Source organism: Corvus moneduloides, chromosome 6 (assembly GCF_009650955.1).
Source record: "Corvus moneduloides isolate bCorMon1 chromosome 6, bCorMon1.pri, whole genome shotgun sequence".
Classification (NCBI taxonomy): Eukaryota; Metazoa; Chordata; class Aves; order Passeriformes; family Corvidae; genus Corvus; species Corvus moneduloides.
Genome location: NC_045481.1, coordinates 56776195 through 56801250, shown reverse-complemented (window position 1 = coordinate 56801250; position 25056 = coordinate 56776195). Strand labels below are relative to the sequence as shown.

Genomic DNA, 25056 nt, shown 5'->3' with positions numbered 1-25056 from the left:
ACCCACTACACACATCCCACATGAAGGTCATGAGCAATGACAGCCTCATCATTGTAAAGAGATTTTAGAAGCTCGAGGTTTTTTTTAATTGCACCTTTTTGATTAAATTATCACACATACTGATGTGAGCAAGGTGTTCCCTAAGTGGTGTCCAGTTTGGGTGAGGCTTTTTTCTCTTTTCCTGATAGAAACCTGCTACTTTTTAATGTAATTTATGGTCCTCAAAGGATGTACTTAATCCAAAACTTGTTTAGATGCACGTAGAATTCAGCTTGTTGACCAGCCTTACTTTTCCCTTTATTTTTCAGTTAGAGGGTGACTAGTTTTGGAGGACCTTAGGTTTCATTTCTCCTCCTTGAAGTTTGGAACATCTCTTCCCCCACCCTCCTTTTCTTTGGGAAGAGGTTGGGAGCCAGAAGAACAATTCTTTGCTCTCTTTTCCTTTCACCACCCCAGGATGTAACAACAGATTATGCATTTATAACAGAAAATATACAAGAATAGTAATGTACCACATTTTGTTATACAGCTTGTATAGCTTCCTGTCAGAAACAAGAGTCTACTGAACATATATTTTACAATCCTTGGAAAAACAATGCTGCATCTTTTAATAAGAAAGACCTTTTGTCATAATGTTTTGTGACATAAAAATATGTTTGTATTTATAAAAAGGACCAGATCATCCTCATGCTTCTAATTCTCTAGCACCACATTAAGAAACCCATTTTATTTCAACTGTTCTTCAGTGAGTGAACTGTCTCTGTAACTGTAGCTAATGTCTTTTTTGAGATAATTACAGAGCTTCCCTTGCAAGATCAGAGATGTAGGGACTTTATATGGGCCAGAAACTCTTGGCCCTTTTGAGAAATCATATAGATTTGTACATATGTCCCTCTCTGGCTATCTGCACAAGCACTTGGTTTGTTTATGGACTTGGAAAGAAAGGTGATTGTTCGAATGATTAGATTAAAAGTGACCTTTTACTTTGCAATTAAAAGTGAGTTTTGGAGATTATCAACATTGTTTGTTCACCTTAAAGTTTGGATCGATCCTCCTTTTCTCTCCTGTGTTTTCACATGTGTGTTTGTACCTGTTTTTTGACGGAGGGAGGGAGGGGCAAAAGGTACCCTGTTAAACTGGCACCTGCCAGACAGTGTAGGTATAACATTTAATAGCCATATTTGCTCTCCTTTCTGCAGTTCTGACACCTGATGGCTAAATTAGACCGCAGACTTCCCTTTGGATAATCACTCAAGATGGATAGAAGTTCATTTCCCCATGATAAAATTTAATTGAAGACAGATTGTGAAGCCAGTTCTCTTAAAGGAAGTAGTAAATGGGACTGGGTGTTTGGTGCCAAAAGAAGGCATAAACCTTCTCTGTCTTATCTCATTTTTATGTTGGGGAAGGGCAGTTCTGTCCTGGTGCTAATGATGGGCCCGGGTTTACAGGGGTGTGTGGCTGACAGCAACTGTTCTCCGGTGGTTGTTGCCAGGATATTCTGATGTCCTGGTCGCTGCACTACTGGAGCTGATACTTAACAGGAAGGCAGGAATATCCTCTCTGGTGACTCAGTGCATTGCAGACAGCACTTGTTTTCTTTCTCTCTGCTTCTAGTCTCCTTCTTCAGTGCAGTTACCAAACAAGAAGGTTTGATAATCAAAGGATACCAAATAATGAAGTTGTAGTTTCTCAGTAATACTTGTAAGTTTTACCTGAAGAATGTATGTGCTTTTGAAAAAAGAATAAATTTATCTAGAGTCTAGATTTACCCATAAATTTAGATAAAACAGGTTTGACTGTCTTGCCTAATGGTTTCTCCTTTTACATAACAAGGCTATTTGTCATACCCTTGATAACCTAACCTTTGTTAACTGCTTGGAAACTATCAGCAGAGAAGTCAGAGCCTTTGTTGTAACCAGGATACCTTCTTGCCAGCTCCTGCTTTATCCATTACTAAAGTGCTAAACAAAAAAAAGTAAAGAGGGAATTGTTTAAACTCATTATCAAAATCAAATGGTGTTTAGTAACAAAACCAAAAAAAGACTAGAAATTGGAAAATGAGAAAAATCTTATTTCCTTCCTTAAATATTGTGGCAAACATGGCCAGAAGGGTAATGCAACTTGCTTTTATAAATAGTGTTCCCACAATATTTTTCATGTTCTTATTTGTGTAAGATGGGTCAAATTCAAGTAAACCATTAATATTTTAGAACGAGGTAGAAGAGCACCTGGTTTTACATTTTTAAAAAATCTACACACATTACCTTATTTTTTTAATTCTTTCTTTGCTGCAAATCTCTCTCTGGTAGATTAATTGAAGATCTATTTTATTTGTTTGTTTTCATTTTGGCACCCCTTAATCCTGCTAGTGCTTTGGTTATTTTATTCTTTTATCCACTAACTTTTAAAAACAGGTTAGTAATGAATCAGAAATGAGCAAATATTTTGATTGCAGTGTATTCTCTGGCAAAAAAATTTATCTGTTGTGATAATGTAAAGACACAGAGAATTTTGGCTACTGTGGGGGCTAAAGTTCACCCTGTAAACTGACAGCTGCCAGGCAGTGTAGATAAAATATTTAATAGCCATTCCTTTTGCAACTAAACACTAGGAAAGTAATGGACTTCACAAGTTAAACTTCCCTGTTTGAGGTGCTCCTTTTTTTGTATAGCAAGGCAGACTTCGAAATATGAAATATCGTGTTGAGATTATATACTGCCAGTTAATTTTCAGCTCTGAATTTCATAAAGAGTATTCAATTATTAAGGTACACCAGTTTAAACAGTAGCCTTCTGGGGTACTAAATCTGAAACAAAAATAAATAGAGTTTAATTTGGAAACTCTCCTTTGTGTTCATATCAGAGAAAGTTCATCTCTTAATGTTTTTTGACACTGAGTATTTCAAAACTCAAATTTATTAGGACTACATGACTTTTTTTGATTGTAGATGTTTATAACTCAAGTATATTGGGGGGCGGGGGTTGGGCTGATGCTGTTTCCTTAAAGGAAATGTAGAATTTTGAGTTGCAGCAATGGTCCAAAGACAGATTATTGCAATTCTTACATGCTTCTCAGAAAAGTTGAATTCTCTCCTGGGCCAAGGGATGAAAGCAAGTTTATTTGGGTTTATTCATCAGTAAAATGCATTTGGATAACAGTCTAGGCTTTTAGTAAAGTAGTGGGAATCATTTCATTAATGTTTGGGCCAGGTGGTCTCTCAAGGTGCCCTCCAACCTGGGCTCTTACCAGACCAGATATAAATGATAGAGCAAACAACAATATTTTTAGAGGCAAAATTTTCAAAATAACCTGTCATATTTCCCAAGAAGTATAGCAAGAGGTTTGAATCCTCAACCCTTGATGGTAATTAGTGAGACTGGAAGAAAATGTCGAAACCAGAAAAGATAGAAGGGCATAAGCTGCAGTGAGGAACCTGCATCAAGCCAAGACAGCCAAGCCAGTGTGCTCCATGGGATTTAAGAAAACAATATGTGTCTTTTAGAAGTGAGCACCTGAATTGCTCTTTGAAAGTAAAGGGCTTCTAAGTATGACAAGGTGATTTGCTGAACTTTCATTTTGTTTTAAGTCTGCTTAAATCCATTTTTAGCCATCAGTTTGCTTTTGTTTGTTTTTCTGAATGTTATATTACATTTTCTAAACAATACATAGAATAAATGCTACCTCGCAATTTTGCTGTCAGGCAAATAAAGCAGTGAAAATAGAGGAAAATTTTCACAGAAAGTCAACTCTGTTCATCAGGGCATTGATTAGGTATACTTGGAATAACAACTGGGTAGATCTTTGTCAGTTACAGAAGATTAGTACTGGGCTGTAATGGTTTCAACTTTAAGTTGATACATTAAATCATTAATCTTCTAGATGTAAGTGAGCCTGACATAATTAAGTTATCTTAATCCCTGGAGATTTTAGCTTTCACTAAATGTCTGAGCACTGAACTAGTTAATATGAAGCAATCACAACTGCTTATAATGTCAACTTTATTCAAAGAGTTTGGGGTTTTTTTCCTTCTCTGACACTTCTTTTCTATATGACACGTGCAGTGAAAGCTGTACCTGCTCATATTTATTTTTTATACATCTGTTAGAGACATATAGGAGAGTATGAAAATGTGTAACTAAAATATTTCTTCTTACCAACAGTAATATGAACAATGGTTATGCAAGGCTGCTTCAGTCCATTCAGAGGATCATTTCCCAGGAAGGCTTTGATGGCTCTGATCCCCAGGTACTGAAGACCCTCATACTCCTCTTTAATCCTGTAACTACTGTTTTCTGGCTTTTCAGGAGTGGCACAAGGTCTTGGACCTTGTTCCTTAATAAGGAACAAATTGTTTCTAAGCATTGCTAAAGTAAAGAACCAAAATAAATAGCGTTGTTCATGTTTTAAGGTTCTTTTGAGTTTTTACCTGTTACAGATATGCAGGACCATGCAAGAAAGGTATGTAAGACAGCATTAGTAAAATGCATTTTCTGTGCAATTAGCTAATAAATGGATGGCCAAATATAATGTAATTAAGCAAAACACATTTTCCCCTGCAATATTTGTTTTTCAAATTATTGCTTTGGCAATAATCTGTTCAAGATTATTGAGGTTAAACATTTACCCTTAAACTTTCAGATTTTTTCATTGTTGTTTTACTGGAGTGAATTTTTGAATTAATTGAACGGTGGTACCATTATTTAGTGAGCATTGAAAGAGAAGTAAAGAAATAAGAACGGTAATTCAGAATTCAGTTTACAAATCAAAACAGCTTTTCAACCTTCCAAAGATCTCTGTAGTCTTCATAAAGCATAATATGGGTAATCAGAAACATTTTAAGTGTAAGGACATAATCTGATTTCACTGATTTTCTAATTTGAGCAGTGCCCTATCAGTTATTCTTTGTCATGTTCAGTAACTTGGGAGTCCTTTGGAGTTGATGAAAATAATATAATAAACTGTATATATTGATGCTTAATTGAAAGATAATTATTGTTGCACAATAGAAATTTTCCTGCAGTAGAAGTCAATTAGTATAGACACTGGAGAGCCTGAAATTATTTAATACAAGTCTGTGTACCAGTCCAGTATCTTAGGAATCATTTTTGCAGGAGAGCTAATGCTGGAAAGGATGTTTTCGTGTCTAACAGTGAGGTTCAGGAACGTTACCTGCACAGAGCACTGGTGTGTAAATGTCGGTTGTTTGTGCTCAGCGCTCAGTCTCTGCTGAGATGGCTGGGAGGGTTTGCCTTTCCTTCGGTGGCAGTGCCAGTCTGGAGAAGGCCATTGGTCCCTGCCAGGTCCCTCTCCCTCGCGCTGTGGTAGCCATGGCAACAGGCATGTGTGTCATCCTCCTGTGCAGCACGGGGATGCTCCTCCTGCCTCAGAGCCCTGGGTGAAACAAGCACCCTGCCAGCCTCCAGCCAGCAGACAGCCTCCTGCCGAAGACATTAGACTGTTAGTGCTTATTTCTCTTTATATATGTATAAGAAAATGAATGTTGTTCAGAGCCAGCATTTGGGGGTTTTTGCTTGCAAGTAGGGAAAAATTAAACATCACTGATCATTATTTTCTCTACTTTTTGTTGAGCATTTCAAAATGTCTTACTAGTGTCAATAAAACAAAAACCAGAACTTTTACTGAGATGAATGTAAAAATATATGTGGGCTAAATAATACATATTTCTAAGGTGAAGCTTTAAAAGTTAGAAAAGTCATTTTTCAGGCCAGTTTATTGACCTAGAAAGCCATTAGCCCTATGTAGTTCTTTCTGTTTCAAGGGAGGTAATGCATATGATTTCCTGGAGTGGTTTCTATTACTTTCTTTTAATATTCCACTTTTCCCTATGCATCATCTTTCTTTGTACACTCAATTTTGTACATTTAAAAGCCTTCTTAAACATATGTCCAGACTTGAATGTAGTAGTGGCCCAGAACACACCTTGGATCTTTTATTTGCCAAATCTCTGAGCAATTCTCTGCTCTTTCGTATCCTCTTCTATTTACTGAGCCCTCAGAAATGCTGTTTAAGTAGGAAGGTATGAAGATTGTAGAGTAAGGAGCAGCCTGTATTCTTCTGGACCTGTGTATAATTGCCATATAAAATCATAAAAGCTTCTGAGAAGTTTGTGCATGTATGCCCCCCAACCCCAAATAATCCTTTACCTGACTGGTAAAACTTTCAGATGTTTTTGGCTACTTTCACAACAATATGCCAATGATACTTAGATTTACTCTTTTATTGGAAGAGGGGTGTGAAGAAAAGTGAGCTGAATGCGACTTACCCCAGCTGAGAGATGACACAATTAGGAAAATTAGTGCAAACAACCATTAGAGGTTTAGTAGACCTTTGATAAGATGGTCAGGCATCTCTGGGACCTAGTATGGTTAATTAACATTAGTTTTATAGAACCATCTGCAGGTGGCCATTGTAGGTTAATATTTTTTTGACTGTCCTGCATGGCTTTGTGGACCTTAGGACAATAATTCCTGTTTGAGGTATGAGGATACAGAAAAGTTTGGTCGAAGTTGACCAAAGCAATACCTATTTTTTCACACTGACTGGAATACCTTTGCTAAGGTCTATTTGGAAAATCAGAGTTTGAATTACCTATAAGCTGCAAATACAAGGTTTACATCCTTTCTAAAAACTCCCAGTAACTCTTTGCTGCTGATCATTAAGGTTGAATCCTTTATACACTGATCATGGCATTAAGTTACACAGAATGGTACCTCTTTGTTTCAGAGTATTTTGGGGTTTTCATGTTTGACATCAGAGTTTTAATAGGCAACTATTTCCTTAACATTTCTTTTGTATACTTTGGAGCTCAAGTTGAGGGGCTTTCAGGGTAATTGTTGAAAATTACATGAAAAAAGTGAAAAGAAATTAGAAAATAAATCCAAGCTTCCACACTAATGTGAATATAAAAGATCTAGTGGTATATCTAAAAAAAATGTTATCCTACTCTTTACAGCAGGCTTGTTGTGGGAGAATGTTAGACTTCTGCTTTTCTTATATTCCAGTTTCAGAATAAACTGTCAGGGCTGTGTGGGCCTGACAGAATTATACTGGTAGAAGTTCCATTACTGGCCAAAATAAATACATCTGACATTATCTGGTGTTTGAATAGCTTTATCTTTTACTACTCTTATGATTTGATGTTGTGAACTAAGCATCTGTCATCCTCTGTGCAGTAAGAGAACATTTTTTTCCTCTGTGTGTTGTTCTTATGGATGCTCCTCATAAGAAAAAAATGTTTTTCTCCTTTAAAAAGTTTCTGTAAGTTTTATGTATGTTTGTGCTGAAATTTTGAAACACTGTAACACTTTCTGTGCCTGGTCAATATCCATGATGTCTGAATAAAATAGTTTTCTTAAATGCCTGTTTTTTTTCTGTTGCTTAAATGCACATCATGAACTGCCTGAATCTGCTCTGATCTGAAGTAATTGAAGAATATTAGACTAAAACTTCTATTTTTGCTATTCTTTTAAAAACTGAACATCTGAGCCTAGGGAATACCCTACGGAGAAGTCAGATTGTGTTGTATTATCCTGTTCTGTTGTCATGATCTGCATACAGCAGTGTAAACAGTTAACTTTTCATAACTGAAGCCTAAAAGCCTGCAAACCCCGAGACTAAAGAATCTGCCAGAGATTGCTTTCCCAGAGACTGGAAGTGAATTGGCAGATCAGCTGCCTGTGTAAGACTCACAACTGGATAAATGCAGAGCCATGTGGTACTGACTGTGTCTCACAACCCAGGCTCTGTCTACCCAATATGGGTAAGGAAGCATTTGGAAGAGTAGCCTCTTGTCTTGTCAAAACCTTTCCTCTGGATTTCCAGAGCAGCTGTGGAGTGTTTTGTGCTTGATAGTTGCTGTTTATTCTAGCTGTTGGAAATTAATATCTACAGTTTATCAAAACACTTGTCTGTAGTGAAAAGTACCTGCAAGATTTTACTTATCAAAATTAGTATTTATATATGTGTGTCTGTGTATAAATAAAGAAAGCTGATCTTTAAGTATGAACCCTGAGCTCTAGAAATGTTTCTTTCATCACGTTGTGCAGGAAGTCTTTCAATAAGGGAGTTCATTGTCTTTCTCTCAGCTGTTGATAGCAAATATATATAAAATCCTTTCCAAAGATCACCAGGAAAGGTCACATCAAATAAGCAGAAATGAGAGTTGTCATTACGGGAGATAACATTTTACTTTGCATGAACAAGTTACAACTCTGGCTTCATAATCTGTCCCTTCAGAAGAGGAGCTTTATCTTAGCCACTGCCTCTGTTGGATGCTCCTCTGCCAGCCTCCTGCAGGGCAGCAAACTGGCTTTAAGTAGGTAACACATGGGACTGCTCAGGATTTTGTCTGTCAGGACAGCATAGATTCCAGTACCCAGGAGGTATCTAAAGCAGACCAGAAGCTCTCATGTCAAGGTGTGGTCCTTAAGAGACAGTTTGCTGATGTCCCCATCAGACTCTGTTTTTCCACAGCTGTGGGTAAAACTTCCTTCGTTAGTGGGAAGGAGTTGAAAGCAATGTAGATGATACTTGGAGACTTCTAAGACAGTGACAGGCCCATGTGTTGGTGAGGTAAGGCACTGACCTTGTTCACTCAGAAGGAGCAGAAAAAGCAAACAGTCAGAGTAGTCAGGTTATGAAAGTAATGCAGCAGAAAGGTGAAAATAAAGGGAGAAGTTGTGTTTGATTGCTCTCAGGCACTTCCAGCAGACTGTCTTAGAACTGGGAGAAAATAACTCTTTAACGTGTTTTTTAAGACAGTGATGGAGGAGAGAAAGGACATAAAAGGTCCTAGTGTTACTGGATTTTATGTCAGAATATACTTATATTTAGCTGGTAAAAGGCAAATTAATAGTTCTCTGTATTTCCATGTGTCTATTACATTTGTACTTCTTATCCAACATAGCATGATATCTAAGCAGTAAAAAAATGCCATTCCATTTGCAATTTGTATAAGATCGACTGAGATTACTGTGATTACATAAAATACACAACGATTATGGATATGCATTCTAGAAACGGTATTCCTCCTAGCATTTAAGAAATAACAAATGACTTCTTTTTTTTTTTCCAATAGAAAAAACAAAGGAATGTTTTGAGGATAGGAATTCAGAGTCTGGGTTCCATATTGTGGGGTGATGACATTTGTTGCAGTGATACTCCTGAAGATACTCATAGCCTTACAAAATTTCTGTATGTTCTCCGTGGCCTGCTCAGGAAATCTTTGTCAGCCTGCATCATCACAGTGCCCGCTCACCTTATCCAGGTAGGAATGCTGCTTTTTCTGGGTTTCAGAGCTGACACATCACTTAGCAAAAGTTTAAAGCTTATGGTAGGGAAAAAAATGCAATTTTGGACATTTTTTAAAGTCTTTTTGTTCAAAGGGTGAACTTAAAACGTGACTATCTGTTACGCTTTATTCTTTTGTGGGAGAGTTGTGCTGCAAAATCTACAAAGACCTAAGTATAAAATTATTTTTAGGAACAGTTTTACCAAGGGTCTTGACTCCTTTTTTGAAAGACTATCAGAATTCCAGAAACTGTAGAAAAGCAAAGAAAATACCTATAGTAATCTCTTTTCCACTTATTTTTTTTGCAACGTCTCTATGCACTTTTCCAGTGCCTTCAAAATGCTTTTTGGACTATCAATACAAGGTTTTTCAGCCCACTGTCTTTATCTGTCTCATGCTCATTATGATGATACCTGATCTTGGTTTTAAATCCAGGAACTGAAAGGTACAGGTTTGCTCTGTAATTCTATTATCCTCTTGTATTGGGACCAGGAGCAATCCAGTTATGGCGTCAGAGTTGCTTTCCCAACAGCAAAATGAGAAGCAATTAACAGCATTCTTCCTGATAATATATGGAGACTTAAATGTATCTTCTGAAAATAAACTTTTTTAACAAAAGGAAAAATGTAGATAGTCTTCTGTTCTGTGAGTGGTAATGTAACTTACAAAAGCAAAATTATTATTCTCAGTGAATAGAGAACCTATAATTTTAGATATTTGATTTGATTATAGTAAAAAAAGTACTGGATAAAACCGCATATTATGCAAAGTGTTTTCATAGTAGGTGAGTTTATCAATAGATTAAATCCTGGCTTAGGTAGGTACATGACTCACATGTATTGAATTTTGTTAAAGGTCCTTGAATACCTGCAAATGTTAGTCATTTAGATACCAATGTGATTACTGCTTCGAAAATAATGAAGGTTGATGTTCTAGTTTTACCGTTGTAGTCAAAAGTGTGTGAATATTTCTCTTGCAGTACATACCTCCATCTCCTTACTTATTATTTTTAAATATTAGGTGGCAGTCTGCCTTCAGAAAGAGGGACAGTTAAATGTAATGCAAGAAATGGAATTTGTGCATGTAAAACTATCATCCTACTTCTTACACACTGGAATTGCCTGTCCATAATTGGGACATACAACCCTTTCCATTGTACTCTTCTTTATATATCATGCCAGTAAAATGTACATTCATATTTTAGAGAAGTGCAGAAGTGTCTCTAAGAAAGATACTGAAGGACAAAGATTTTTGTTTGTTTCAAACTTACATGGGAAGTTGATTTTTGGTTTGTATTTATAAATTCCATATAGATCAATTCCCAGGGAGTTAGGATTGAAACTATGCCTCATTTTTTAAATAACTGAGTTTTTAATTTTAACAGTAAGTGCTAGAATAGTCTGAATTTAAAAAAAAGAATCATTATGTACAAAATCTTTGCTTAGCAGTCTTAAACAAACAAGGACGTTACTTTTTTTTTTTTCTTTTAAATTGTGAAACTTCATGTATCCTTCTTTAAACAACGCTGTCATTAGGAGGAGCAAAGCTGCTGAGGGTTCCTCCTAGCCTACATTACTGAGTTCCCAGAGCCCTGCTGTGTAGTTGTTGCGCTCTCCAAGAAGCCTGTTAAAGAGCCCCTGGGAGCATGTGTCCAGCCTCCCTGGCACTGCTTAATTGGTGAGGCTGGCGAGATGAGAGGACAGCCGAACATGTGCTCGCTCCGGCTCGCGCCGCAGACGGACCTTCCTTATAATAACAGCAGCTGCTCACATTCTCACAGCACAGCTACTCACCATTCTGTTGCTGAGGGGTCTTGCTGCATTCAGAAAGTAAAGAAAATGTCTCTTCTTTCCAACAGAGTGAGAGAGAGGGATATGTTTTTCCAAGTGTGTACGTATTTGATTTGATCAGTCAGTTCTAGCATATACTTCCTCTGTTGAATCTTCAAGTCAGTGCACTGAAGGCATTGAGAATTCACACTGTTTTTCTGAAGATGTCGTAAATTCCCCATTTTTTCCCTGAACTACTGTACCTGTATTTCCTAGGTTGTAGTTTGGCCCCTAACTAAATTAATCGGGTGGTCTCCAAGTAAATTCTTCACGTGTATAATTTCTGTGAAGGACATATAAGTTCAAAATCACATTTAATCAAAGTTTTGTCTGGATGACATATACATAAAAATAGTTCCATCTTTACTTTGTCATGAAAAAGTAGATTTTTAGTAGTGACATAACTTACCTTGTCTGTCAGTCTCCAGTACTTCAGTTACTCCAATGAAGGAGAAATAAAACAATTGGTAGTACTGATTTTTGACAGGGGCAATGTCTTTTCAACACAGACTAGTTCTGGATTTATATAAAGTATATGGATAATGCGTATTTATATATGTATGTATATATTTTTTGAAATTGTTTTCTTTTATGTATTTTGCCAAATACTTTGCATGTTGTACTGTGACAGGGAGTTCACAAATTAAATCTACCTGGTTTCTTTCTTTTTCACAAAGTTTAATTTTGCCTTTACTTTTCATATATTATCTTTGTTCTTGGCTGGTGAGACATTAAAATGATCCTTCCTATTTCATATTTTCTGTATTCTGGTTTGTAATTTTTCTCATGCTGCCTCCTTAATCTGTCTCTAACCAGTCACTTTACCTTATTACAGTAACATAATACAGTAATGCTATTATTGTTCGTTTACTTTTCCTACATCCTCGTGTCTGGTTTGACTCTTCAGTGATTACAGAGCATTAAACACTGATTTTGTTCTTGATGTTTTCCCCTCTGTGATACACATGCACCAATGTGGCTCTTTCATTATTCCAGCAATTCATTGTCTTGGATTTAATAACTTGGAATTGCATTTATCCAAAGATAATGCTCATTCATCCAGCTTGGTGGGACAGTTCATGATGTTCTCTAGGGCTGTATTTTAGTAAAAGACACAAGCTTGCAAAAAACTTCTGTTTGTGCGTGGAGTTTTTTCAGAGTAATTGAAAGAAATTGTAGTCCACTAAGCACAGATTTTTTGGGTTTTAATGATGAAACTTCTAGGGCAAACAATGCATGAAGAAGAAAGAAAATTCTCTTTTCTCAACCACAAAAATAGGAATACATTATTCTGGAAGAGGGTTTCAAGAAAATGACACAAAAAAGTTATCCAATTATGAATTTTATTCCGGTGATGTGTGACAAGTTTTACTTGATTGATATTTTCTACCGATTGAACATACTCTTATCTTACACTGTCTGTCAGATAATAAATATTGAGCTACTTACAAGTGTGATTAAAACAGTTGATGGAAGGTTATTTTTCAAGTCTTCCTACTGCTTCTTGAAAATGCATTGTGCCTAAGAAATCATATGGTACATTTGAAAAGGGAAAATTACTTCCATTTTTAAAATCTAGCATTGATCAAGGAGGGCAGATTGAAGAGGCATTTCATTTGTTGTTACAATTTCCAGGTTTAAGGAATATTACGAAAGCAAGTGAGGATTCTTTTTCTGTGTGTTGATAATCTGTGCATTTTAATACCTAAATTTAGAGAAGGAATTATTGTGCAATTGTGTAACTGAAAGGACTTTAATGTTGCTGGTCTATACTGGGAAAGCCCTAAATAAGAATTTAAAATATTTTCCCATTGTATTTTTTTTTTTTACTAGAAATCATTGGTAAATCCAAGAACATCTTTCCCTCAAAATACTAAATAATGTTTTTAATTCTATTCCTGTTCTTCCCAATTTTGTATCACTTAAATGGTATTTTTTTGAGTAGATTATTATTTTCAGTGGGGAAAGCATAGCACTTGTTAAAGCCATCCTTTATTTTGAACTCAAAGCTGGTATTACTGGTAAGGACTAAAAACCATATTAGTCAGCATGTACCAAGGGAAATTAATTGACTAATGAAAAGTCAGTATGAATAAGTCTTCTTACAGAACCTGTCCTCAGAGTCTGAAGTTCTGTTTAGCAAGGTATTTTTATTAATTCATCCAATATGTTAAAAAATTGATTTCCTACAATATTAATGTTTTGATGTTTGGAGTTCACTGAAGCGCATAGGTTACTGTACATTTCAGTGTAGAAAAATTCAGAAACAAACCTTTTCACATCCAAAGCCTTTTGTGTTCACACTGAGTGATTTAGCAGCTAAACTCAAAGTCAGGCAATGGAGTGCTTTAGAATCCATTGCTAATATAGGATTATAAGATGTGAACTCCTATAGCTGGTGAATTTCTCACAGCTTGAAATCTTTATTCCTATGATAAGAACTAAGAGTGATTGCCTACCTTAGAGCTCTAACTTCTGAGAGTTCACTGGTCTGAAGTTGAATAACCTCCAAATGTATTTGATGAGATGGCTGCTGCATGCAGATTTGTATTGAGATACAGTGTCATGTGTTTTCTATATCATGGTTAAGGAAGCTTTCAAATTTTTCTGCAAGATAGAAACCACAAAGATTAAATGGTCATAGTATTTTTCTATATTGGGGGTTTTTACTTGCTTTTTAATGTTGTATGTTGCTTTGTGTTGTATGTGAGAAATAGAGTTTAACAACTGTACAAATAAATATCAAGAGTCGTAAGTTTATGACAGGTATTTTGGGTTACCCACGTGGTTTTAGGATATGAGTACTTTGGGTTTTAGACATTCATAAAAGTATCTTTAAAATTCTGATTGAGTAGGAAGCTCAGGGAAGTATCCTATTCAAAATTTAAATTGGGAAACAGTATTTTTTTTCATTTCTCTTATTGTTGATGTATTTGCTAATCAAGCTGTAGAAGAAATAGAAGTATTTCATGGCTTCATAGAATCAGGTTTTGGTTTTCAACAGGCTGTGTTCTAGCACTATCGCTTCTGATTTGGTAATAACTACCCATTTCAAAAACAAATACAATATACATCTGCAGCATTTTTTGTACCCACATATTAGTTATCTGTTAACCAAATTAACTGTATTATGATGAACAATCACTGTATGTTAAAGTTGCGTGCCTAGAGCAGCCTTGTCGTTTTAATAAATTTTACTTTTTAGGACACTATATACACATCCTCACCATCTCTCTTTACAAAAAAAATATTGCTTTCCCAAAAAGCGTATGTTAAACTGGAGAAGTGCACGAATACATGCAACATTGTGATTTTATTTTGCATTTTGTGCATGTAAATTGAAAATACACCTATGAAAATTAGGTAAGATTTAGAACCAAATCTTTTAACTACAGCTTAGACCTAAACAGTTAAATATCCCATCACAGTATGGAGATAGTCATCTGTTCAAGCATATGGAATCTTTTGGCTACTGGACTAAGTAGTTAATATAATGCCCAGTGTCCAGACATGGACACAACTGTTATGGAAGCAGAAGGGAACAGGCTCATGTATTGAGCCCATTTGGACACTGATAAGTAAAGATTAGAAGAGTGACTTTAAATAATATAGGACAAAGTATTTATTGCTTTAAGCAAGTAATTATTTCAGAAAATGGAAGGTAACATAGTTTTTCCAAAGCAGTATTTTTTTTGCTTAAGTAGAAGTCCAGGTTCTTGAGTGGGAAAAAAAAGAAAGCCCTGTGACTCTAGCATTAACTATAGGGTTTATCTGTTCTGTTTCAGAACAAAGAACAATAATTTTGTGTAAAACTATTTTACATTTAAATCCTTGCATATGTATTTTCCATCTTAAATGATTTTCACAGAACCAAATATTGAACTTCTATGCAATGTGTGCTTAGAAACATTTTGATGGGAACTTTCAGTGTTGTTTAAAAATCCTGAAGTTTCAGAATCCAATTCTACCGCTTTTTGTTTAGACATTCTCTATTAATTAGAATGTAATCATAATAAAAAGGAATACTGCATCTTTAATGATGTTTTTGTGCCTGTGTAGTTAAGCTTTAATGCTAGGGGAAAAAAAAAAAAAAGATTAAATTAGCCTTGTAACCTCTTTCTCTTCCAGACTGATGATGGAAAATAAAAGCTCTTAGCCACAGAATGTAACACTTAGAATTAATATTTAATTAGACCAGCAAACTGTACACTGTGGCTGAAAGCTTCCAAAGAGTTGTTAGTGCCACAATTGACCTACAAGTTTAATAATAACTCACTTCTAGGAGCAAGTGCCAGTTCAGCATAGTGGAGCCACTGTAAGAAAGTCCTGTGAGATTAAAATCAGCAAACCAAATGGCAGGCGAGGATTCCTGGGATGGAGCCTTCTGGAAAGCTGGGAGCTGGAGTAGCTTTTCAGCCAGGATTCAGATGAGAACAGTGGGCAAAAAAAGCTGATCCCTCCTGTTCTGGGAGCTTCTGGTTGTAGGCCAAAATCTTAGAACAGATTTTTTCTAAATGTTCTTACTGCAGCTATTAATTTATATCACAAATCAAGTAATGAATGGCTTATCTTCATCTTTTAATTAAGTTTCAATACAAACATTATCACTGAATTCATTGGTCATGAATTTTTCGCATGGAAGAAGGATACATTTTTGGTAGGATGTGTCATTTAGTATGTTTGTATTGCAGAATATTTAATTTTATGGTATTTTACTGTGACATAAAGGAGTTCTTGTTAGAGTAAGATATGACAAGCAATTTGTCGTAATATTATGAAATGTGTAAATTAAATATGAAATTAGTATACATTGTAAAATATAATCTTTTGAAGGTTAAATAGCTTAATCTTGCTTTTCATTTTATGAAGAATTAAAATATAAAGCCAGTAACTCTCCATTAGACATCCATCTGAGCCTTAATTCTATGGCAAATTATTCTAGTGAAATAGGGCACCATAAGTTCAAAAATGTGCAAACACACAGCAACAGACTGAGGAAGGAGCATTCTGCATTATTTATTGGCTAGATCCTAAATAATTAAAGAAATGCCTACTCATTAGTTAAAAATTAAAGCAGGGGAGGACCTTGCCAGCAGAGGGAGCAGTCATGTCTTTCCTTAGGTTCCCATCGTTTCCAGCCTACCCATCATTTCCACCCCTACCTCTTCTTATTGCCCAGCCAGTTTCCCATCTGGACCCAGCTTTGCCAGCCTGCTCCTGATGACAGCCTATAATTTTAGACTGGATAAGGGATTAGTTTTTTAAATGATTTTAAAATTCAGAATCTTGCCACTCGATTATCAACATCAGTTAGATGTTCCTTTTGATACTTGTGTACTATTAATTGAAATAATAGTGCAGGTTCTTTTTGGTCACCTGGGAATAAAATGTGATTCACTGTCTAAAGAGCTAAAGTTGCAGTGGGTGTTAGCCTTTCTAAATTGGTAAGCAAACTGCAGTGACATTTTTTTCAGGCAAAATGGCAACAAAGGGAACTCCTGAACCTTTTTCTTATAACGAATGATTCCCAGTGGAGTCATAGAATTTTAGTTAAGCCAGTTGGTCTCAAATATGTAATTTCAGCAGGTTTTTTATGGCTCTTTTTTAATATGACTCCCTCTTCAGACTGCTTTTACATCTCTGGTTTTTACTGCTCTATGACCAACTCGTAGCACGGCATATTTTCTGTGTTCATTTTTCTAGAGGAATCTGCTCAAATGGTCAGTTCATTTCTTCAATGACTAACGATAAATAATGACCTACAGATTTCTCTCTATGTGCTTTTATAACAGTGAAACAGTCTCATTGGTGAAAACCAGATAATGTTCAGGGAAGGTGCTGGGCTCATCTTAGCCCAGATCTTGTACTGATTTCTTCCCAGCCACTCACCCTTCACTGGAGAAGGGCTCAATCAGATTGATTTCATCTACTCAGTGCAGTAGGACTTGTACAAGAGCCCCACACCCCAGAACCATTCATAGTCACCTGCAGCCTGTGCTTTCAGCCACCGAATGCTAAGGGTAGAGAAGAGAAAAGCACTGGACAGGATTCAGCTCAAAAAGTGTCACCCTGTAACACACTGTACATCTATCACCTCTTTCAGCCAGATAATAACAGGATTTTCAGCACCCAGCTTTCTGGGTTTCCACTCCCACACCATCTTCATGATACCACCAAGTATTTTGCTGATACCCCAAACCCATGGATGCAGCCTCCTAAACCGAGCCTCAAATGGAGGGGGGCAGACAGAGCTACAATGAAAGGCTGAGTTGGGATCCCAGCTCACTGTTGACTGGCTTTTGGCTTTGGACAGCTCACATGACACCTTTGTGCTTGTTACTGACTTGTAAATGAGGAATGCAGCACTTGCCTGTCTTTTGTGAGGCACTTGGAGATCAACAGATGGAACATTTGATTTAAACTACTAGACTTGGTTCATTTTTTTTTAGGCTGCAGCAGTGACTGTTATTGACTTGCTTAATTTATCTCTGTTTAGTAACCTCTCATTTCACTGTTGGCCTTCCCTTATTTCCCTCATTTCACTTAGGTCTTCCCTTCAATGGCAAAACAGATATCTTATTTTGTAAGGTGCCAAGGTCTGCTGGCCCTAGATGCTTTCATAGCTCAAGTAACACACAAGTCCATCTTCAGTGAAGATCCAAAGATTTGGTTTTTTCAGTGTGTGATATCCAGTTTTTATTTCCTGGCTCGTTATTCTGCCTGAAAATTTATCAAAATTAATTGTATACAGTGCCATCCACCTTCGTCTGACATTTTATGGTAATATGCAAAAACACTGCAGAGTTCTCACAGCAGAGACAACTATCAGGACAAATGTTATTAAGAGCAACCTTTAAGAGAGCAACCAAAATCTGGAATTAATATGTTGTGTAACGTATTGACCAACAGATGCTTTGTTACTCTCTTCCCATTTTTACGAGGATCTTGCATCTAATTGCCTGCTCTTATCTTCACTACATGTCCTCTCTTTGCTTCTGCAACTTGTATAAAATTTTTCAAAGGTATTATTTAGTGCTTTAAATTAGTTAATGTAATTAGCTAATGTTGTACCTCTAAACAAGTCAACCAAAATCAGTGCTTCTCTGGCTTCAGCCATACAGATGGAGAGTTATACCTAAGTTCTAATATAGTTAGTAGGGTTCTTCAGAGGTAAAAGAAGATGCTTAATCAGTCAGAATCCCCAAGTGTGGTTTTCTCATGACTGAAGGCATTGTAGTTTGTAGCAAATCCTCTATTTCTAGGGTATCTGTCTTCCAGCAAAGACATCGCACTTGTGTTCCGTTTTCTTGTGAGATTGGTACAGATTTCTGCAAACCAAAATTTGTTAATGTACTGTTGGTTGTCTTGCATTCCAGTGGCCTGAGTGTACATTCATTTTAGAGCCAAAATTCAACATTCTATTAGTAGATTTGCTGTGTGCAAACACTGTAAACAGTGCTAATCAGTTTGGAGTTAGAAGATGTATTGAATTTTATAGTTTACAGTCTTTATTAATTATGGAATAACACCTTTTGGCAGAGCAGTTGTTAATAATTTATTTTGGGGATTTGTGAATAATCAAAAAGTACACAAACTGTATCTCTCTATAAAACCAGTATAAGGGCCTATTACCTAACTTCTTTTACCAAAAGAAGATGTATGGGTAATTCTGCAATTTTTTGACCAGTAATTATTAAAAAATTGTGATAAATATTTAAGCCATGTTTCTTAATAATTTGTGTTTCCAGTGTAAAATCCTTTGGAGATTAAGCAGTAATGACAAGTGGTAAATATTTGTGGATTATGAAGTCATTACCACATAATTGTGTGATAATCTCTCAAAAATATCAAGAACTATTTCATTTATGGAATATCCAACCACTGTTTCATTTTATTCTGGTGTGGCTCTCTCCATTATGGTGCTAAGCTTACTTCAGCTTTATGACCGTAAAAGAATTTTTTTTGAAAATACAACCAATTTTTGAGCTTTTCTTGAAAATTCACACACAAAAATTTGGTCTAAGTTCATAAGATTCATATTACTTTGCATGAACTTGCTTGGTGTTTATTATTGAGACCTTTCAAATGAAGTGTCAGGATTTCTGGATTCACCTGTTGGTAATGACAGAGATTGTTGTCTCTAAATACAATTTTACCTAGATGTGGGAGGAGTATCTGAACTCCTCTTTGAATACTCTGCTGTCATACCAAATATATGCAGCTTGCTGTTTAAACTGGGTTTTGTCCCAATACAAACAATATTTGTAAGTAATGTTTTAGGGGATGAAACTCAAGTAGGATTCAAGGTGTTCATTCTTAATTAAAGGTTTTAAAATAAAACCAGTGATGGGATTATATTACCAGAATGTAAAGATACAGAAGTAGCCCTCTACGAAAATATAGGCCTAATGTCTCTTTGAAAAGAGACATGGGCTTAAAATACCTTATTTTCAATGCAGTAAGTCCATATTAAAATTATAGTAATGTACTGATCAGAATACGGATGCAAATATGTGCAAAAAGTCCATGTGATTCAGGTATTTATTATATAGGTGGTAATTGTATCTCATTGTAGATCTTTAACATGAGTGTCTTATTTTCCTGTTACATTTTGAGATTGTTTATATGTACTATGTACAAAAGTTGAACCTGTCCTGAGAAAAATTTCCATTCTCTGGCTTTTTTTTTTACTTATGCAGTGCAAGGACTGAGAATTTAAATATTTTTATTACATAAATTTTGTGAGGTTTTTAATTTTTTAAAAACTGACAAAGTGAGAGGGCGTATCTCTGGGTGTTAGTAAAATTTTAACAGGAAATCAGAGGAGAACTAGAAATTAGAGCAGAGTAGAAAAGACAGATTTTTTTCCTAATACAGAATCCAGATGAACCAAGATTGATTTGATTAATAGTAGTAATGATAAAATTGTGGTACATTAAGAACTCAATCCAGTAGAAACATACAATATTAATTTCAGTGTGTCAGTTTGAGCATACAGGCTATGCATGAATTTGTGTTGGTAGAGTACCATGCTTCATACTCAGACAAAGAACATGATACATTTTAAACTGCTTTTTTTGTAAATAAATATTTTTAAACATGCACAGATAATTACTTAAAGGTATGTACCTTCTGGAATTGAATTAGTAAGACAAAGGAATCTTCTTCCATAATTGCCCTTCCCCAAAGCAGGTTAAACATGTACAGTTCCCATTTCCATAGCCAGCTCACTACATGGATTTTCTTGACATGTTTGAAAGTACACTTTGGTTGAACCCAAATATTGCAAGTTTGCACTTAAAATGTCTGTCTAAAACAGTAGCACAAAAAAAAACAGTTACAAAGGTAAGATATAGAATGGATGCCCAGCCCAGCCTGCACAACAGGATTGCTACCATGTTGTTAGAATAATTATATTTTGGCTGAACTAACTAATTTAGAAAAACTGCAGTACATCTAGCAAGACTGAAAACTTTCCAAGACTGGATTGGTTTTGGGTTTTTTTTTCCATTTTTAGTATAATTTAAAACAATACCTCTTCTAGCTGCCAACAAACTCTTTCCCTGAATCTCACCATTCCTGGCTTCCCTCCTAACCATGTCCTGGCTCACCTCCAGAGCTGCCAAGTTTATGCCAGAAGCAGGAGGTAGATTTGTATGGGGCTGGAGGAAGATCTGGAGCTCTGTTAAATTTTCAAGCCCAGATGGGGCAACATGATTTGTGTGTTTATGTCAGTATGCCATACATCACAACTATCTGTGTGCTGACGTCAGCTTTGATTGGACATTAATGTGCTGAACACTGCAAACTAGAAAATACATGATAGATACAGATCTATGGCAACAATGCCACATAAGCAAATGTCTGTTTGGTGTGGCAATTCACTGTGCAAAATATTTCCCGAGATACACTGCATTAAGCCAGGGGAATATTTTGACACTTTAAAAACAAAAACAAAATCAACATGGGCAAAGAGAGTACTATTTCAGAAAGCAAATCCTTTCAAAGGAAGAGCTGAAAGCAACATGTTAAAGTATGTATCATCAGGCAAATATTGAAATGTTGTCTCTCACTTGAATCTTTCCAGAATTAAAACCAAATAGGAAAGATTCTATTCTTATGATTTGCAGGACTGTCAGTGATGAGGATATGTTGCTGATGGTTGAGCATCTTTCTTTCCACAGTTTTTGTAACCCATTGTTATCAAAACTGGCAAGCAAAAACATTAGTGGGCAGCAAATGTTTTTTTCAAATGATTGGATATTTTTTCTGTATCAAGAGTTTGTTTAGCTTTGTTTCCAGGAATCATCAGTGTTTATTTATTTATATGAAAGTTTTGTATTTCTTACTTATACAAATAGCATGCAGCAGCCTCCTCAAGAACTGGCAAAAGATGGTAATTTCTGGTCTGTGGATTTACAGAGGTCACTGTCTACTTCAGATTTATATTTATACTGCCTTTATGTGATTACCCCCATAGAATAATGTGACCAAAAGATTCCATTAAAATATAATATATTGTCTCTCTCTTCCTAGAAGAGGAAGTGATTTGCAAGTCAGCTTTACTATTTCAGGGGCAGATATAATAGCAAAGTCTAGGGATTGGTGTGTAGGCAGTGTTCTTTTACCTCACATCACTTCTGTTATTCCTCAGAAAGGAAATTCTGTAGTATAACACTACTTTATCATTATCCGTCATTGGACTTTGTAGGTAAAGTGAAGGTTCCCTGATTCCATGGGGATGGATGCTCTTGGCCTGTGCACAAGTAGTGGCTCTGAAAAGAGACCCCTCCCCAGGATTTGATGCCATCTGGCCCATAAGGTGGGGAAGGGAGGGGGTGTAAAGGTACCATGGGATCAGTGGATTTAGGCCTGGTAACCTGAGCAAATTGGGCTGTGCAGGCCACAACTTCATGTACTGGTCAGAAAACAGAATTCAGTTTATTCCTTGACAGGACCAGGAAATTTTCATCTTTCGTGTCTGCTTTGTAAGCTTCTCTGTGGCTAGAAAATAATGGTTATTGAAATGTGGGTTCACGAAAGCAGTTGGGGATATTGATCACCATTTTAATAAACCTGAATGTCAGTACAATGCATGGACTATTCTAATATCTCTGGAGATGTTTTTGTTTCTCTGCTCCTAATTGATAAATTGTTATTATGAAATAGTTTACCAGTATTTAAATTGACCTTTCAGAATAAGCATCAGTCATATAGTTTATGAAAGAAGTTCAAAATGTACAAAATACTTTAAAATTAATAGAAAATATGAAAGTATAACATGGGGCTACAGAGCTAATTCCTTATAATTAGAATGGGTATTTTGAGGTGATTAGTCTTGATACCCCTGAAGGTTTGATGAATGTAGCATCTACAACCACCAAGAACGTGAGTTTAATACCAGCTGTCCAAATACCTTTAAGATAACTATTTCTTATCTTAAAGAAATATTTTGCTTTTTACCACAGATGTGTTTCTTTTTTTTCTCATTAAATACTGACATCATCAAAGCATTTAAGAACATTTTTTCTGACTTACCTCTGAAGATCTGTTGTGACCTTTGAATGTCACTTTCTGCTATGTAAAATTAAGTAAAGAAAACCATGTGGAAAACAGCTTATTTAAGGCATATGAGAGTACACTGTAGCACAAGACTTAAGGCATCACTTAAAAATCACACATATATTGAGAAATGGTACTGCTGCTTGAAGCTTTAGATTTGTATGTTGTGTAGAGAGAAACTTTTAGAGAGGAAAATGCTAAGAAATTACTTGAGTTTTCCATGTTTATCTGATAGCCACAATGAGTAATTGTGGGGGTTCTGCTTGCTCAAAATATTAGACATGATATGCCTAAGTGTATTAAAACCCAAGGTTTTCAGAACCCAAACAAAAACTGGGCATCAGACTCAAAGGAGAAATCAATGAGAGATAAGCTTATCACATGGCTTGTAAGTATCACTGATGTGAGCAAATGCTTGTTATGAAGATGTAGGGAAATACTAATTTAGTGCTAAGTTAGCCCTTTTGTGGTTTATCCTTGTCAAATGTCTGTTTTCTTTAGACAGATATTTTAAGTCTTTCTTTTTTTAAGAAAAAAGCCTTCTAACATAATTTCTAAGTATTGATGGCCTATTTTCCCCCCACAGTTTGTCATTGAGAAGACCAAGGCTTACTCTATGAACATTAATTACCTTTTTCATCACATAGGATGTGTATTTTGTTTCCATGTCTTACAGAATAAAGCAATTATGGAACGTGTAACAAACTTGTCAGATGTGGTAGTTGGTCTTGAATCATTTATCGGCTCTGAGAGAGAAACCAATCCATTGTACAAGGATTACCACGGTAAGTTCTGTCTTTAGCAATGCAAAAAGTCTGCCCTGAGTGTTTCTAGGGCACTTAGCAGCTCACCCTCCAGTTGGGTATCTGCTATAAAGCAGCGTTTGATTTCATTTTGGAATATACCTCCTAAATGCTTCCCCTTGCCTAACCAGTCTTGAGTTAGGAAAATTTTCAGCAAAGTGCATTAAGGCTGCAAAGGAAACATGGCAACTCCTTGCATGTTGTCAAGCCGCATTACTGAGGCATGGCTCAATCAGATGTACATCTCAACAGGCAGGCTTTGGGGAATTCACATGCAGGGGAGCCTTGGCAATCATCTGACCAGCGAGCTGAACTTGTCATGAAATCAATACTTTTGATCTGCCAAGTTTTAAATTGAGAACACGGGAAAACATATATTATAGTAAGGTGAATAAACTGCTAAATTATGTGTTAGATAAACTTTATCTAAAAAATAATGTTCTATTTCTTCAGCTATGGGGTACAGCACTTGCTCATTTAAAGATATGAATGTGGGTACATGTGGCATGTAAAATATGAAACTGATTTTGGTAAAAAGTCATGTAGCCTCTCAAGTGTTTTATCTTCAAAATGTGTAATGGTGCTTAATCTTGCATGTAGTTTCCCAAAGATTTTTGTTAGCTGTTGCAGCAGAACTATTTCAATTTTTAAAATTATATTAGGAGTTATGCACAGCCAAAGCAGTGAATAACAGTTTTAGCTAATCCGGAGCAGTGCTCAGAGTGTGCATAAATTACAGCTCTTATTATTGTGATACTACTGTAGTTCCATGGAAAGCTTTAGCTGAAAGTAAACTGCTTATCCAAGACCTGCTGTAAACATATGACAGTGGCAGTGTTTTCCACAGCAGAATGTACAGAGTATACAGAAAACAAGCAAAGATGGTGTTGAGACACCACTGTGTGTATGCAAGCTGTAATTAATAAATCAGAGAAAAATCTTTCTGACTGTGAAAGTAGTGCACATTTCATTATCTGAAAAAAGGTGAATGAAAAAGAAACTGTGAACAAAAGCTGTAATAATTTGCCTAATTATTTTTCCAACTGTATAATCGTGATACAGCCTTTGTTTATGCTAACGTAATTCTGTCAATTTAATACTCCTTTTCTCAGTCCTGAAAAGATCCTTTAAGACAATGTCTGTTTTAGCATTTATTTCCTGGTTTCCTATAAAAATGTATGCTAAGTCATTTTTGGTGCTATTTAGTAAAAATTATGTGCCAATATACATAGCTTTTGAGATTTGCACAACCTTAATTTGACACTCTGAAAAGAGATATTTCTAATGTTTTTAACTTTTTGTATTCTTTTTGCTTAAGAACATATTTTAAGGTATTTATTTACTGCAGATGATGAAAGATTTTGACATTACTCAGAAGAAGTTTGATTACATTATTGCATTATTTAATGAATCCTCCTTAATAGTTTTATTAAGCTACCTGCAAATTTAAATGTTTGAAAAGCCACAAAATAACAAAATAATTATATAGATGATCCCTAAATAAAATTTCTAGGATACTGTATATAAGCAACCCTGTGTTAGACCTGCT

The 25056-nt window shown here is 35.8% G+C and overlaps 1 protein-coding gene across 1 annotated transcript in view; it reads left to right on the top strand.

Moving 5' to 3' along the window:
- The window catches only part of ELP4 (elongator acetyltransferase complex subunit 4), a 136647-nt gene that overhangs the window by 34978 nt on the left and 76613 nt on the right, over nt 1-25056 (top strand). Inside the window, exons 6-8 of the mRNA XM_032113188.1 lie at nt 4164-4248; nt 9101-9289; nt 23381-23489. Coding sequence (XP_031969079.1) covers nt 4164-4248; nt 9101-9289; nt 23381-23489 — 383 coding nt within the window. The remainder of the gene's footprint in view (nt 1-4163; nt 4249-9100; nt 9290-23380; nt 23490-25056) is intronic.